The sequence below is a fragment of the Balaenoptera ricei genome, chromosome 1 (assembly GCF_028023285.1).
Source record: "Balaenoptera ricei isolate mBalRic1 chromosome 1, mBalRic1.hap2, whole genome shotgun sequence".
NCBI classification, from domain to species: Eukaryota; Metazoa; Chordata; class Mammalia; order Artiodactyla; family Balaenopteridae; genus Balaenoptera; species Balaenoptera ricei.
This window is the reverse complement of record NC_082639.1, coordinates 45,647,308-45,663,652: the sequence shown is the minus strand read 5'-3', so window position 1 is coordinate 45,663,652 and position 16,345 is coordinate 45,647,308. Positions and strand designations below refer to the sequence as shown.

The following is a 16,345-nucleotide window of genomic DNA, read 5'->3' as shown; positions in this document are numbered from 1 at the left end:
GGCGTCCACCTGATGCCTCCAAGGAGAAGCCCACCTGTAAGGGGAGGCTTGGGAGTATCACGCTGGGGCCATCAGGGGCTCTCCCCGCTGCTCTGCAGAAGCTGAGGTGTGAGCTGAGAGCCGGGCTCAGAGCCCTGTCTGTGTAGAGGCTCCTGCCGACCTCCCCTTCCTTGGCCGAGCTGGCTTCCAGCACTCAGAGGAAGGAGCTGGGAAGGGGCTCAGCACAGACAGTCCAGGGCAGGAGGCCGGGGGTGGGGAAAGCTCTCACTTTCCTGTCCTAGAACTGGAGGGTCTCCCGCGCCTATGGCCCCCCAAGGCTCCCTGCCAAGGCTCTCAGGATCGGTTCAGCATAGGAACTGGACTTGGCTCACATCCCTGGCCCCCCTGGAGACACTTACCAGCTGGCTCAGTGTGTTTCCCATCAAGAGTGGGGTTGTGTCCCCCAAAGGATTTGGAAGGTAGAGCACTCATTGCCTGTCAGAGGAGGTGTCTCTGAGGTGTGGCTCATCCCCCTCTTGTTTCTAGATTCCATATTCCTCCTCATCACCCGGCACCTACGTGGTAAGTGTGTGCAGGTTTGGGGCATTGCATGTCTAACCCCATGTGACTGTGTGTACAAGAGTACTTGGGGCGGGGGTGGGGGGGCCCTGTCTCTTTCCTTTCACAACATATTCTGAGCACAGATTCCAAACTGTGCTAGAACTTGCTGTCAATATTCAGGTATCTGTACTTTCTGGTGGCCCAGAAGTCCCCAAACAAGACCCAGAGTTGGGACCCCCATTCGGGGGACTGACCAGTAGGCCAGTCAGCTTCCACTACAGGCCTCTGGTTTCACTGGTCCCCATGTGTGTGAGCATACACGCACACCCACCGCTACCTCTTGGTTTAAAGAAAGGAAAGGGGGAATCCAGTGCCCCCAAGCCTTAAACACCTGGGCCCCGGGTGAGCACTGGCCGCTGATCTCCCCACGTGTGTCATCACCATGGGTTTTTTACCGTGGGTTTCTGATGTCCGTTTTTATCTCATCTCCAGGGACCCCCTGGTGGTGGCGGCCCCCCAGGAACACCCATCATGCCTAGTCCTGCAGGTAAGAATGCTGGGGGAGGGGTGCCGCTGAGGGAGTAGGGAGTCCTGGGGGGGCCTGGGTGCAGAGCCAGGGCTTGCAAGCCGCTCTTCCTGAGCAGTGCGCCCCCCACCCGGCATCTTGGCACCAGGGATTTAGTGGGCAGGAGGCCCCGGTGCCACCAACCTGCGATGTGGCCTCAGCCGGGTCACTCCTCATCTCCAGTGAAAGGACAGGGCAGAGCAAGGAGATCCGGGAACAAGGGGTCTCACTGCTTTCGGCTCCCGCTGATCAGAGAGAATCCTCTCCTGGTTGTCATTTCTCTAGATGACTGAAAAGGGGCTTTTGGGTTTTGGCATCCTGGGACCAGGACTCTACAGCGTGATGCCTCTTGAGTGTCTAGAGCTATTGGCTTCTGGTCCTCTGTATCAAAGATCCCTTTTCACCTTTTCTTTAATCAGAAGAGGGCATGTACGTACGTATGTGTACACACACACACACACACACACACACACACACTGCCCCCCATCACAACTGTGTTTTTTGCCTGCTAAGAGTAGCGTACCATCAACTACAAGGAATTCAACATACTATCTTTACCCACCCCCAAAATAAAAAGTGAGAGGTAGTTGGATTTCTGCCCGAGAAATACGGTGCCTGCTCCTGATACAAACATGTTAGCTGATTTCCTAAGGAGACTTTTCTGGCTAATTGGGGACACGGAGGAGTCCCTCTCTCCCATCCCCTCAGCTCCCCGTAGCAGGGAAGCTGCTCAGTGGCAGGGGTGGATCTGGCGGCGACCGTGATATTCCCGCTCCTGCTCCCTCTTTCTGCTGCTGCATTTTTATGAGCTGCATGACCTACATTCAGACTGGGTCACATTAAACCACTCCATATGTTACTGCGTCTCCAGCCCCATCCCTGCCTCTCCCTCCTGCCCCATCAGCTTGGCAGGGTGGCCCCATCAGCTTGTGGTGTTTCTCTTTCCCAGTTTGATTAACACTGCCGGGCGGGGTTGCGGGGAGAGCACAGGTGGTGGTCTGGCCGCCCCTGCATTGCCAGGCAGTGTCTGGGGACCAGATTTGGTTTGCGATGGGGGAGACGGCTTTGCCATGTCCACATTGCTTTCCAGGCACCCTGAAATCCTTCCTTTCAGGGTTGAGTGGTTTTCACAGTTGAATTTTCTGTGATTAAAAACTTTGTGAATCTTCATTAAATACAAATTAGCCAGAAAATGGTGGTACTTAGAGGAAATTTTAGGTGATAAAATACAAAAGAATGAGTTCAAGTGCCATGAGTTTGTTTTAATTAAGAAGTGAATTAATCACCCCGACTTGCGGGTTTCCACTGTTCTACAGATTCAACAAATTCCAGTGACAACATCTACACAATGATTAACCCGGTGCCGCCTGGAGGCAGCCGGTCCAACGTAAGTCAGCTTCTAATAATTTACACATCAGGTACTGCGACAGATCCAACTGACTTCGTCGGCTGAGCGGAAAGCAAGCTTAGCTGATGGCAGCCATTTGTTACCAAAGATGGATAAAATAAACCATCAGAAAAGTGATTGACTCTTGGGCAGCTTGGTTCCCATTTCATAGCTGGCAGCGGGTGGGAGAGAAGTGGGTGGGCTGATTCCCACACCTCTGGTCAGAGTGGGGCACCCAGCCTCACGGTGGGGACCCCTGCTGGCCCGAGCCGGCTGTTGATGGGGGAGAGCAGCAGGCTGCAGGTGGGCCTGGGCCGGTCCCTGCTCGGCTGAGTGTGCACCTGGGCGATGTCTCAGGTCTGTATCCTTGGCTGTGGAGCTTCGGGGGGAGGCCCCCAGGGGCCTCCCTGCTGTGTGCCTCTGGGAGCCCTCAGACCCCCCCATCTTGTAACCTCTCTGCCTCTCCTCGGGCCCTTCCCTAATCTAGAAGCCACTTCCTCCCTTCTTGGCCTCTCAAAGTCCCAACCCGTAATGATGTTGTCGCTCAAATTCCACTTGTTCTGATTCCTGCTCACCTACTCCCTCATGTTCCCGTGCCCATGTCAGGACTGGACTGTGCAGTGGCGGCCTGTCTCCCTCTCCCGGCTGGGAGCTCCCTAAGGACAGGGCTGGTCTGACCCACAGACAACCCTTCCTTGCCAGGCAGGGGAGGTGAGTCCCACTGGCCTTGCCCTCCGGGAGCTCAGGGTCTGGAAAGGAGGCTGTCACGTGACCAAATCAGTAGTTTGTGGGCTGCAGAGCCAGAGGGCGGGCTTGTGGCCCCAAGGTTGGCTCGGGCCCTTAAGGATGCGCAGTTTGGTTTTGCCAGTTCGGTTCCTGATGTGCCTCCTGAATCACCCCATGTGTTAAACCCTGATTATGGACTGCCCTATGCTGGCCGCTGGGCGTGTTTCGTCCTCCAGCAGCCTCTGGGTGAGGGTCATTGGCCTGCCTCCTAGGGGTGCCGAGAGGGACCTTACCCGGGGTCCTGGGACTGAGAAGTGTGGGAACCTGGCTCCTCAGCCGTTGCCCCACCACCATCTGTCCGCCTCTCCCGGGCAGCCAGCGTCTCCCATAGCCCCTGTTTCTCCCTAGGGTGGCCAGCCATTTGGGTTTCAGCACTGAAAGCCCTGTGTCCTGGGAGATGACTTCCCAGGACACAAAAATCCTGGGTTTTGGCAATGGATGCAGGTTGGGCAGAAAAGTGTTAAGACCCATATGGGGGCCCTAAAGACATGACTGAGCACACGAAAGTGGCATAGACTCCCCACTTCCCATGGTTGCCGGCACCATATTTTCCTGAGCACAGATGCCCGCAGTCGTGGTCTGTGGCTCTCAATGGTGGATCATCCGTGTTGCATCATTCCGAGGGGTACGGCTCAAGCGCGCTGCATCCGGGCCCTGGCGGAGTCCACCTTTGACTCTGCTTGCGGCTCAACTGTTTGTGTCAAGATAGTGCAGTTTTCATTTTTCACATTGTGAGTATCACGATCATGTTTTCTAAGAGCTCAGATAATGAAAATGAGAACGATGAGACCACCAGCACCAGCGTGACCCCGACACCTCCAAAAAAAAAAAAAGGGGGGCTGAATGAATTTTAATGACAGGTGTGAGGACACACACAACTGGGTCAGGGAGGCAAATAACCAAAACGGAACATACTGGCAAGTGTACCGAAAAGATGAGAAGGGGTGTGGGTGGAGAAAGGGTGGGAGAGCGCATTGTAGACAGAACTGCACAGTCTGGGACGAGACAGGCACATCCTTCTAAATCAATCAAAAGTTTTGTGCGTCCTCCAAAGAGACACCAGTGCTCAGTGCTGTTACAGCAGCTGCCACATTGGCCGGGGCATGAACACTATTGGCCCTTGAATGAACACCATCGCCATGTTGGTCCACGAACTGAGATGACTCCATGAACTGAGAAGGTTACATTTCCTGACTCAGAGGCTGCAACTAAGTCCTGTGGGTGAACAGAAGGGGGAATTTTGATGACAAGTGTGTTGGTCCTTTACAGTGTGCAGCTGATTCTATTGCATCTTCAAGAAAATCAGGGAGCTTCCTTCATCATATCACATGATTCATCACACCATGGCAACAAAACAGTCTCCCCAGCTTTTAGGTACTTTGACTTGAAAACTGGAGCTTCAAATCATAATCTTGATTTCTACAAAGAAGATGTTAATGAAACTGCAGAAAACAAATAAAAGATTGTTGTTCTTCTTGTCCAAATGCAAACCAGACTTTGCTCGTTTATCTGCATATTTGGCAGACAGTGCAGTTAATTTGGCAAGTTTCATTTAGTCTATAAACTTCTTACCTACTAAATGCCCCACACACCTTGTCCCCGACACTGCTGTCAAGGGGGGAGATTTGCTTACCTGTGATAATCCAGCTTTCAAAATGAAACGTTTTGGTCACTTTGTCAATTTGCTCAAAACGTGCAGAAGCACTTAGTGAGATTTTTGAGTTTATAGGAATGGAGAGAGCCTTGGACACACGCCCACAGATGGCTGTCATTGTTGCTGGCCACAGAGAAGATGTTAAAATGTCAGCCTGCTGTGATGCTCTTCTCTGATTTGGAAATATGACGAGATGAGAATGCAGAAAGGAATTACAGTAAAATAGAAATGTAGTTGCTGCTTCTCCAGAACTGTTTGATAATCTTTAAAGAGGCCATGAGGAGCCTAGATGAGGCTGAGTGGACGGCACTTGAGCTGTTCCGATTCGTGGGGGGTTGTGATAAAGCCTCATACAGCCAAAGTAATGGCTCACCTTTGGAAGTGAGGCTGCTTGAGGACTCAAAAGTGTTACCGGTAAGGGCAGCCAACTTAGGACTTTCCCAATTTCTTTATTAAAACTGTAACTTATTTAGAATCCAACTTAGATCTCACAAGTTCAGATTACCTTTGTGCTTTAAAACCAGTTTCCCTAAGAAAGAGAGGTTTAATCGATAATGATATCCAGTGTGCGCGAAATGTTTAGAAATGATGGACATCGTAGGCAGGTATAGCCCATCTGATGAGCTTCTAGATGAAAAGGGCCTGACTGACAAGCAGCTGATCTTCCAAAACCCGCCTGTAGATACAAAGTGGTTGGACATCTTTGGAGAGCTGGAAGCGATTCCTACAGATCCAAAAACCTGTGCACGTAAGCAAAATCCTAAGCACTCTATGTGCAGACTTGTTTTTTTTGTTTTGTTCTTTTGGCTGCTTTGGGTCTTTGTTGCTGCGTACGGGCTTTCTCTAGTTGCAGCAAGCAGGGGCTACTCTTCGTTGTGGTGCGCGGGCTTCCCCTTGCGGTGGCTCCTCTTGTTGCGCAGCATGGGCTCTAGGCGCACAGGCTTCAGTAGTTGTGGCTTGCGGGCTCTAGAGCGCAGGCTCGGTAGTTGTGGCGCATGGGCTTAGTTGCTCCGCAGCATGTGGGATCTTCCCAGACGAGGGATTGAACCCGTGTCCAGGGAAGTCCGTGCAGACGTGTTTGTGGAGAGGATAGTCTGGTGTTACCACGTTGTACTGACACCAGGGCTTGATAAGAGAAGAGCAGCACGTCAGTGCATTTTCCATTTGACCCTGTATTCAGTTTTGCCACTACATAAAAGGAAAGAAGGATGCCCGAGAGCCTGCAGGCAATTCAGGGAAGTATTAGTGGAAAAGCAAGCGCCATTTGCCCTGTTGGACCCCTGAAAGCAAGACGGGTCCCCAGCAGCTCTAATGGACACCACCCCCGCCACAAAAAAAAAAAATCGGCCAGGCTCTTGCTTTGGCCATGTCTTCTCACACTGGCATGGTCTGGTCCAGAAACGTGGCCCAGGAGGTGCCACCAGTGTTCCCATCAGTACACAGAGGATATGGGACTGAATGATCTTCCTTGAATGGATTATCCAAGACATCTACCCAATGAAAGAAACTGCTAGCTTTTTGTACATAAAACCTTTTTTAAAATCTTAAAAAAAAAAAAAAAAGGCAGAGCAAAAATATCCTATTGTGATACAGGACAGAAAAAAAGTCAGTTCTTAGAAACTAAATATAGGTAGTATCTGTTTAATCAGTCTTATTGTATTTAGGTTCTCTTTTGAAAAAATCTTACGTGTGTGTTCAATAAATACACAGTAATATAGCCTACAACATTTAAATATCCAGTAAAGAGTTAAAATAATTTACTGTGTCAGAAGACAGAAATATTATAAAAGTGTTGTGTTTTTTCCACACGTCATTTGTTTAACTAGTCCTCCTACTGTTTGCCCCTATTAACTAGTTCAGCTGTTCTTTAATTAATAGCATTTAAGTAACAGAAAAGTAAATACAGAATAAAGAAGCGGTGCTGGGACAACTGGATATCCACGTGCAGACGAATGAAGTTGGACTGCTTCCTTACAACATACACAAAAATTAACTCAGTGTAGACCCTAGGCCTAAATGTCAGAGCTAAAACTATCAAACACTTAGAAGAAAATGCAGGAGTAAATCGTTGTGACGTGGGTTAGCAAAGCCTTCTTAGCTACAACACCAGAAGCACAAGTGACAAAAGAAAAAAGTAGCTGCACTAGACTTCATTAAAATTTAAAACTCGTGCTTCAAAGGACACTGTCAAGAAGGTAAAAAGACAACCCACAGAAAATATTTGCAAGTCATATGTCTGGTAAGGGACTTGAATCCAGAATATGTAAAGAACTCTTAAAACTCAATAATAAAAAAACAAACCAACTTAAAAATGGCCCAAGGGGACTTCCCTGGTGGTCCAGTGGTTAAGAATCCAACTTGCAATGCAGGGGATGCCCATTTGATCCCTGGTTGGGGAACTAAGGTCCCACATGCCACAAGGCAACTAAGCCCACACACCACAACTACAGAGCCCGCATGCCGCGACTACAGAGCCCACGCGCTCTGGACCCTGCGCCCCACAACTGGAGAGAAACCCACGTGCCACAACTAGAGAAGAGCCTGCGTACCATAACTAGAAGCCCACACGCCACGACGGAAGATCCACATGCCGCAACTAAGACCCGACGCAGCCAAAAAATAAATTTAAAAGCAAATGGGCCAAGGATCTGAATAGACATTTCTCCAAAGGTGTACAAATAGCCAATAAGCACATGAAAAGATGCTCAGCGTCAGTTATTAGGGAAAAGCAAATGAAAACTACAATGAGATACCACTTCACATCCACTAGGATGGCTAGAATCAGAAAGACAGATAATGAGCAGTGTTGGCAAGGATGGGAAGAAATTGGAACCCTCATACGTAGCTGGTGGGAATGTGGAACATGAAGTGGTGCAGATGCTGTGGAAGAGTCTGGCAGTTCTTCGAAAGGTTAAGCAGTTACCCTGTGACCCTGCAATTCCACTCATAGGTATCTACCCCAGAGAAATGAAAGCATGTCCACACAATAATTGTACACAGATGTTCACAGGAGCATTAGTCACAATAGCCAAAAAGTGGAAACAACCTAACTGCCCCTTGACTGATGAATGAGTAATTAAATGTGGTATATACATACAGTGGAATGTTACTTGGCCATAAGAAGGAATGAAGTACATGACACATGCTACAACATGGATGAACCTTGAAGACATTTTGCTAAGTGAAAGAAGCCAGCCACAAAGGTCACATATAATTCTGTTTGTATGAAGTGTCTAGAATAGCTAAATCTGTAGAGACAGAGAATAAATTTGGTTGAGTGGGCCTGGGGATTCAAGGGGGGGGATGGGGAGTGACTGCTAATGGATGCAGGTGATGAAAACGTCCTAAAATTGATGGTGGTGGTGGTTGCACAACTCTAAATACACTAACAACCACTGAATTGCATATGTTAAATGGGTCAGTTGTATGGTATGTGAATTATATCTCAATAAAACTGTTAAAAAGAATAATGAAAATACACATAATATGTAATTTAAGATACCTGTTTTTTAAATATATATGTTACAGTAATAACGCATGTGCATAATTGTTTATTATCACATTTTGGGATTCTTTTGGTCTGGTATGACTGTGTCTGGGTTTGGCTCCTTAAAAAGTTGGTCACCCTCATCCTCCTATCACTTGGGTTCATAAGCATGAAATTGGTGGCCAGATGGCAAAATGTGCCCGAAAGCCTGCGAGTGGCCCTGGGAGGCCACTGGGGAGGCAAGGATCCTCCTGCCCCCACGGGGTGTGTGAGTGGGCGGCGGGGTGAGGAAGCGGCTGGTGCCCCAGCCCCTCCCCTGCAGTCTAGTCACGTCAGTTCCTGCTCCGGCCACTCCGTGCTGCCACTTGCTAGGAGGCCTGTTACTTCTGCTCAGGCAGGACCCCTGCTGAGAACAAGGCCATGGTCCATCTCTGTCTGTCCAGATTCTATCCCTCGATTATTTTGGCGCTCTGCCTCCTCCTCCATGCAGTCTGTTCTGATTTCTCTGCCCTTTCCCCAGTGCCTTTTTCTGAAGCTGCACCCGTGCTTTGTCTGCAGCTCTCTTTGGATCTCAGCATCCTGTGGGGAAGTTGGGTGTCCGTGGCTGTGCTCCTTCAGACTGAGGCCCAGGTGTGACTCAGCTCTGTGTCCTTACTGCCCGGCACAGGCCTCCATTCTGCCACTTCTGTCCCCTGTCCACCCTGGCATCCAGTCTGTATCCCTGGGCCTTGGCTCTCCAGAGTGGGCTCAGCCATCCCTTGGTGGCCATGTAATGTGACCTCTGGCCTTTGGTTGCTGCTTTGCTGAGATGGGGGGGTTAGTTCCAGACAGACCTGAGGAGGCGGGTAGAGCGGATTACACGTCTGGTGTCTGGTTTGTCTGCACCGTCAGTTCTGCTCATTAGTGAGCTCCCCGACACAGTCCCAGTGAGAGAAGTCCTGCCACCCACGCCCCAGCTCCCCACACGTTTCTGAGGAAGAGCCTGGAGGAGGCTAGTGTGATGGTTCCAGGGCCAGGCTGCCCGCGGTCCAGCCCCAGCTCCTCCATCTCTCCTACCTGGGAGATCGTGGGCAAAGCATGGTCCACTGTGTGCTTCAGTTTCCTCATCTGTAAAATGGGGAGGAAAAGCACTAATGTTTTTGTTTCCTGGCCTGGCAGTTGGTCACTCAGTCTGTGTGAGGTTCTCACTGGCGAGCCCCGCACGCTGCCCCAGGGATGGAAAGAGCCCGGGATGGGATCCAGCAGGCCTGGTTTGAGAGCTGTCTCTGGGTGGCCTTGGGCCAGTCCCTCTCTCTCTCCGGGTTTGTTTCCTCCCGTGGTGCATAGGAGTGAGCCCTTCTGCCTTGCACAATTCCTAGGGCCGAGGGGAGGCACCGGCTCCGGCCTCCTGGTGTTAAATTAAATGCCTGAGTGTGTGAGAGTGACCCCGCCAGAATGGAAGCTCCCCGGGGATGCAGCTGGGCGTGGGAGCCCCGCGAGGGCTGCGGCCGAGCCGAGGGCCCACTCAGCTGCCACGCTCTGTGCTTCTCCCACAGTTCCCGATGGGTCCAGGCTCGGACGGCCCGATGGGGGGCATGGGTGGCATGGAGCCACACCACATGAACGGCTCGTTAGGTGAGTCAGCGCCCTGACCTCATCATGCTGCCCCCTGCCCGACCCTCCCGGGAAGCCTTCTCTGCCTTGGCTCCTGGCTCCACTAGGCCCTGTCCCCACAGGAAGATCCCAAGAGGAAGATGTTGCCTAAGTAGAAGATCCTCTTTGCAGAGATGTTTGGGCTTGGGTGGAAGGGTTTGGAGGCCCCTGCACAGAAGGGTGGGCAAGAAACTGAACTGGATTCTTTCTTCCTTTCAGGGTCAGGTGACATAGATGGACTTCCAAAAGTGAGTGTGTATTCCATGTCTCCTCCCTGACAACACCACCCAGAAAGCCTTTCCCCCATCTGGGGGGCAGGTTGCTGGGGGCACGGGGGCTTACCTCCTCTGCTCTCTCTGCAGAATTCTCCTAACAACATAAGTGGCATTAGCAATCCTCCAGGCACCCCTCGAGACGATGGTGAGCTAGGAGGGAACTTCCTCCACTCCTTCCAGAACGACAATGTAAGTGTGCCTGCCACCACCCTCATTTCACCCCTGGGTCCTCACCGTATCCCCTGGGGCCTGTTGATTTAAGTTTCAGAGTCTCCTGGCCAAGACCTGCCTGCTGGGCCAGTGTCCTGGCAGCTGTGTCGTGGGCCTTTCACCTCGGTTATCTTTCCACACAAAGTGCAGAGCCCTCACCTCCCCCACCCCCCCTCCCCCACTGCGTGGCGCTGACCCCTGCTACCTGAATCTGACCTTCCCGAAGCATCCACATGGAGGCGCAGCGCCTCCAGCACTGAAGAAGCTGACGTGGCTGGCCGAGCCCTGGGCTCTGGCCCACTGGGTCTCTGTCCCAGTCTATTTCCTCCTGTCCTGGGGAGGGAGTCTCACGCAACCAGTGACTTCCCGGGGTCTCGGTGCAGAGGAGCTGGCCGTCTGCTTTTTCACACTGGGCCTCTATTTACAGTCTCATCTGAGGAAACGATGTCATGGTTAAGCAGCTTTTGAGAACCCCAGGCCGGCTCCCACCCCAGGGCACCCTGTCTGTGCTCCAGCTCGTCAGACCCCAGTTCTCTGCAGTCGGTGGCCCCATGAGGGGAGGGCAGGGGCTGCTGCTGCTTTGCTTGGAAAGAAGGGGTGATTTGGAGAGGGAAAGGGGCCAGGGGAGAGGAGTCAGGGACACAGGCTGGTGCCGAGAGGTGGCTCCTAAGTCCCTACTGCTGGCCCCCTGCCCACCCAGTGCCATCATGGGTGTCTCAGCCCAGCCACCCCCACACAGGCCCAGTCCAGCTCTGTGCAGTCAGACCTCCACAGGGCTCTCCCACACCCTGGCCCTCATGACCCCCCTTCTCTGTTTCTCCCCTTCCAGTATTCTCCAAGCATGACGATGAGTGTGTGATCCCCCCTCCTCTTCTCTGAGACGCTGAGAGAGCCGGCATTGCAGGCGGGAAGATGCCAGAAATTATGCAAGAAGAAGTGAGGTGTCATTACCCAGGAGCTGGGGGAGGGGCATCTCCTGCTCCCCCTCAACCCTCCCCCTCCCCTCCCCCAACCTTTCTCAATTTTAGTTTCATGCAATAAAAAGGCCGAACTTTTTATTCCATAAAACATGAAGGACAAAACTCAAAAATATATTTCAAGTCAATGACCAGAAAAATCCCACCCCTTGCCCTTTCCCAAAAGGACCTTTTATGTACATGACACATTTTTGTTGTTTTTTGTTTGGGGTTTTACCGTTGTTGGGATTTTTTTAATTTGTTTTCAGGGGGGTTTTTTGGGGGAAAAATTTTTAAAAATGGAAGCTTCTAGCAAGCCCCCCCCGACCCCAATCAACCTCTTTGCTTTCTTCTTTAAAAAAAAAAAAAAAAAAGGACAAAAAAAAAGCGAAAAACGAAAAACAAAAAACAAAAACCCAAGCCCTGTTGTCTGTCTGTACCCAAGCCCTTCCACCAGGAAAGCTAGTCTAGGTGTGAGATCTCACCTGTCTTTGTAGCCATCTAAAAATAATAATAATAATTATAATAAACTGGGCAGTTTACAATCGGTGGTTTCTTTCAAACGGCCTTTTTGGGAAAGAAAAAAGGAGTCACCCTTTTCCACTTGGGGTTTTTGGTTTGTGCTGACGGGCAAGGGAAGGGCAGGAACCTGTCTTGTTTCTGCTTGGTCTCCTGGCGAGGTGGCAACAGCAGCTGCACAGCTTCGACCCCAGACCCCCTCCCCCATTACGTGGCCGGAGGGGCCAGACCACCGACCGCTTTCAGGATCCCGCCCCAGCGGAGCCATGCTGCGACCCAGTGGCATGCACTGTGTTCCCAGGACTGCTTCCTCTCTCTTCTGGACCTCTCCCCGCCCAGCGTCCCGCCCTCCAGCCCCCTCCTCAGCCCCCACCCCAGTCTTCCCAGTGAGAATCCTGCCAGCGGGGTGGTGGCCTGGAGCGGAGTGGGGGAGGCCGCCCCGACAGGATGGCTATGACCTGGGACATGGAAACTGTGACCTCCACGTTCTCATCCCTCGAATCGTCCTCCTTGTGTGTGCAGGCAGTGGAGGGCTGGAGTTTGGGTTTTCTTTTTTTTCCCTCTTGATTCTTCTTTTTCAAAAATGGGATATTGACCAGAATTGCTCTGTGTGTGCTTGGAACTGGACAGAGAGACTTTGGAATAGCTATGGGGGGCAGGGGGGGACGCCAGCAACCAAACAGATGTGCTGTTTCCGGTCCTGTTTTTATTTTCAAAAACCGACAAATGCGACAGTGGAGCCTGTCCCCTCCCAGGAGGGGTGACTTGTGGCCTCCCTCACCTCACCACCCCCCATCGAAACCTCTGTGTCTTGCCCTGAAGACACCAGAATTCTTTGTACATTTACATCCCTCCTCCTCCTCCTCCTCCCCTGTAGCTGGTCTTTGTTTTCGTCCCTCCCTTTCTGATCCATGTATATCATATTATGTGAGATATCATCTGCCTGAAAAAAGACCTTGTGCGGATTATTGGGAACATTGTAGCTGTTTCTGTGTTTTTTCTTACCTTGTAGTCTGGTTCTGAATTAAGAGAGGAAAAAAAAGTAATTATGATACATTGTAGTTTGTGTACGATATATGTTGATAACGTTTTATTAAAGGGACATCTTTTTTCCGCAGCCCTTCCTGACATGTTTCGGGGGAACGTGGGTTGGAGTTCATTATACTGATTACAAAATGCCAGGCAACTGGTTGGGCAGAATTTTTGTTCCTGGTGCAGGGCAAGATTTTGGTTTGTGCTGTTTCAGGAGTCGGCCTTCTTTTCCTGGGTATATTAATCTTCTGTGGAGAGTTGGGGAAGATGGGTTGGGCATTGTCTCACTTCAAATATTCAGGGACATTCTAAAAGGCAGTTGCGGTTTCTCATCTCGCAAACGCATTTTGGTTTGCCAGAGTATATTTTTCTGGATAAGGTTCCCGGTGTGCTGTTTTCAGTGGAGAGTCAGCATCGGCTAGGCTGGCCCCATGGGCTGCAGCCACGCCCTGCTTTCTCCCTTCAGGTGGAATTTGCTTCACAGGTCCTAGGGTGCCGGGCCACAGGGGCATTGAGTTTTATTTTTTCACCTCCAAGGCAACAGGGGGCCCTTGAAAGATTTGAAGAGTGGCACACTTTGACTTGAATTTTTGAAAACGGTACTAGCCGCATCCTGGAAGATGGTTGGGTCGGGCTGGACAGATGCGGGGAGACCCGGTCCCAGCCGCCGTCTAGGCAAGAACTACTGCGAGCCCACCAAGTTAGCAGCTGTGGATGCTGATTTGAACAACATTTAGAAAGTAGAACTTTCTGCCTCCCTGGAGCTCTGGGGCCAGGCCCGCAGCAGGAGGGGAGGGAAACACACGATGTCTGAGCAAAGTGTGGCTTTAGCCCGCCTTTACAAGGTCTGAAGGGACCAGTTTCAGATCCTGCAGGATCTGTGTGGCCCTGAGCAAGTTAGTTCATAACCTCTGTCCTCAGTTTCCTCATGTATAAAATGGGGATAACGATTTACCTATCATGTGGTGGTTGTGAGGATAAGTTGACATTTGTAAAGTGTTTAGAACAGTGCCTTTTAAGCAGTAAGAGCAGCAGTGTTAGCTGTTGGTGGTATTACTCTTTTGGGGAGCATCTAAATGGGTGTGATGATTAGCTGGGAGGGCCTAGAAAATTCCATTTGTCCTTCCGTCCTCATCGGGGAATAAGGCTTCCTAGGCTCTTCCTCAGCACAGACGCCTTTGAACTACTGGGAAAACATCACTGTTGGACACATGAGGAGACGCAGGCTGTTACTGACCTGCACTGACATTCCTGAAGAGGTGTTCGTTCACCAGCACTGAGCATCTGCCACGTGCCAGCCCAGCGCTGAGCAAAGAAGGTGGAGATGACGGGCAAGCATCCACTCCACACCCTCGCTGCCCCTGTGCTCCCCAGAGCAGGCCTCAGGCGCAGGTGGGAGCAGTGGCCTGGAGAAGGGAGCCCAGGTCACAGGGGTCCCTGCAGAGAGGAAGGAAAGGGCCCCCAGCCTGTAATGAGAGCCTGCTGTGGGCCTCACTGCCCACCTCTGCTGGGGGCGGGGTTCGAACACCGGGCACCCTAACACACCCCTCAGCCTGTGATTCCCCCCAGCACCCCCAGAGTTGCCTTTGCCACACTCATGGCCCTGATGAGGGCTGGTTTGGGGTCGGCCTTCTCAGCAAGAGGTCTTTGAGAGGACAGGCTCCTGTTACCCCCAGTGTTTTCACCACCCTGTCCTGTCCAGGCCTGACTGAGCAGGGCCGGGCCAGATCCAGGTTCTGCAGCCAGGATGAGGGTCTCGGAGTGAGAGGCAGAAGGTGGGTGTCATTCCTATGCTTTCACAGAGGAGGGCTTTAGCCCATCACTGAAACTTGGGCAGGAGTGGACAAGCCAGGCCAAAGGCCCCAGCTCAGCAGCTGCTTTCCTACTACTCATCACTACCCACAAGGGCCTAATTATAGTGACCAGCCAGCCTTGGGGTCGAAGTGAGGGCCCTGTCCTTCCTGGCTGGGCACCCCTCCCTGGATCCAGAAAAGGAGAGCCTTGAGGCAAACTAGCTGATGCCGGCGGGGCCTGCCTGGGGCAGGGGACAGGTGTGTGTGTGTGTGGAGGGGGCTTGGAAGGGGTGGGTCAGCAACTACCAAGGCACAGAGCCAGAGCAGGACTCCAGTTTGGGCTCAGCTGGGGCCATTCAGCCTGATGCCCTGGGTGACCCTGGGGAATCTCTGACTCCCAGCCTCTGCTGTCCCTTGAGGATTCCACAGACTCCAGGGGCCTGAGCCCAGAGTACATCCCAGGCTTCTGGGAGAGCTCTGCCCTGAACTGAGTGGAGCTGGAGCTCCCCTGGGCTCACTGGGTGGGAGCGCTGGAAACAGAAGACCAGACCAAGCGAGGGGGTGCTGAAAGAGGGTCCATCCTGCCCTGCGCTGGCACTCTCCTCTCCATTCCCAGGTGTCTATGGAGCCCCAGTCTTTGGCATCTGTTACCTGGACATTCAGCTACCACCTTGGTTTCCTGCGTCCATCTCAGCCCTTCCAATACCACAAAGATCTAACTTACTCACTTCTGAGCATCCTTAAACTCTTCCATCCATCCGTTCACATATTTATGGGGCACCTGTTAACATGCCAGGGACTGTCCTAACACTAGGGATACAGAGGGGAACAAACGGCTATGGGAGGCTGCGACGCCCGTCACTAAGGTGAGGGGGGCTGCGGGAAGAGCAGGTTGAGGTGACGCTCCACGAGATGCTTGTTCAACATCCAGGTAAAGAAGTCAAGCAGGCAGGTCTCGGCTAGAGACATACTTACTTAGGGAGTTGTTGGCCTTCAGATGCTCTTGAAAGCCATGAGACTGAGATCATCTGGAGAGTGAATGGAGAAGGGCCCAGGGACTGGGCCCTGGGAAACAGGAAGAACCAGCAAAGGAGGCAGTGAGGAGGCGAGTGAGGTGCCCAGACATCAAGGGAAGAAAGCTGCAGAGAGGAGAGTGCCGCACACGGCCTGGGATCCAGGGCACGCTCCTCGCCTCATTCAGGCCCTGCGGGCCTCTCCTGCTCGTTCTCAACCCTCAGCACTGCATGCTCCGGTGATGCAGAACTCCTCAGGGATCGCTGCCCACTGGGGCCTTTGTTCCTGCTCTTCCCTCTCGGCACGCCTGTCCTACTTGCCCTTTAGAATCCAGCTCACGTGGGCCGCCTTTCAGGAAGCCTTGTAGGCTGAGGTGAAGGCTTTCTTTGAGCCCCCACGACCCCTATGCTGTAAATGGTTCAACGTCTGCCTCCCCCATCAGACTGGGAGTTCCTCGAAGCCTGGGACCATGCCTGAGTGTTTGTCCCCAGAGTG

General features: G+C 52.0%; 1 protein-coding gene and 1 long non-coding RNA gene across 8 annotated transcripts in view; one reads left to right on the top strand and one right to left on the bottom strand.

Moving 5' to 3' along the window:
• Positions 1–12,037, top strand: part of SSBP3 (single stranded DNA binding protein 3) — a 162,829-nt gene extending 150,792 nt beyond the window's left edge. For 3 of the 7 annotated variants that reach the window (XM_059923182.1, XM_059923209.1, XM_059923201.1), the window contains 8 exons: positions 526–561; positions 1,033–1,087; positions 2,422–2,492; positions 5,615–5,680; positions 9,955–10,033; positions 10,271–10,299; positions 10,414–10,515; positions 11,366–12,037. In XM_059923182.1, the coding sequence (XP_059779165.1) occupies positions 526–561; positions 1,033–1,087; positions 2,422–2,492; positions 5,615–5,680; positions 9,955–10,033; positions 10,271–10,299; positions 10,414–10,515; positions 11,366–11,395 (468 nt within the window). In that variant the 3' untranslated portion in view covers positions 11,396–12,037. Of the gene's footprint in view, positions 1–525; positions 562–1,032; positions 1,088–2,421; positions 2,493–5,614; positions 5,681–9,777; positions 9,832–9,954; positions 10,034–10,270; positions 10,300–10,413; positions 10,516–11,365 lie in introns of those variants that run through there. The other 4 variants (XM_059923190.1, XM_059923235.1, XM_059923217.1 and 1 more) reach the window with 2 other exon arrangements.
• On the bottom strand, positions 8,488–14,310 carry LOC132366006 (uncharacterized). The gene is made up of 3 exons (XR_009503329.1): positions 14,281–14,310; positions 9,476–9,526; positions 8,488–9,252 (listed from the first exon to the last, which is right to left on the bottom strand). It is a non-coding gene; the product is annotated as an uncharacterized LOC132366006 (long non-coding RNA).
• Between the last annotated feature and the right edge of the window lie 2,035 nt (positions 14,311–16,345).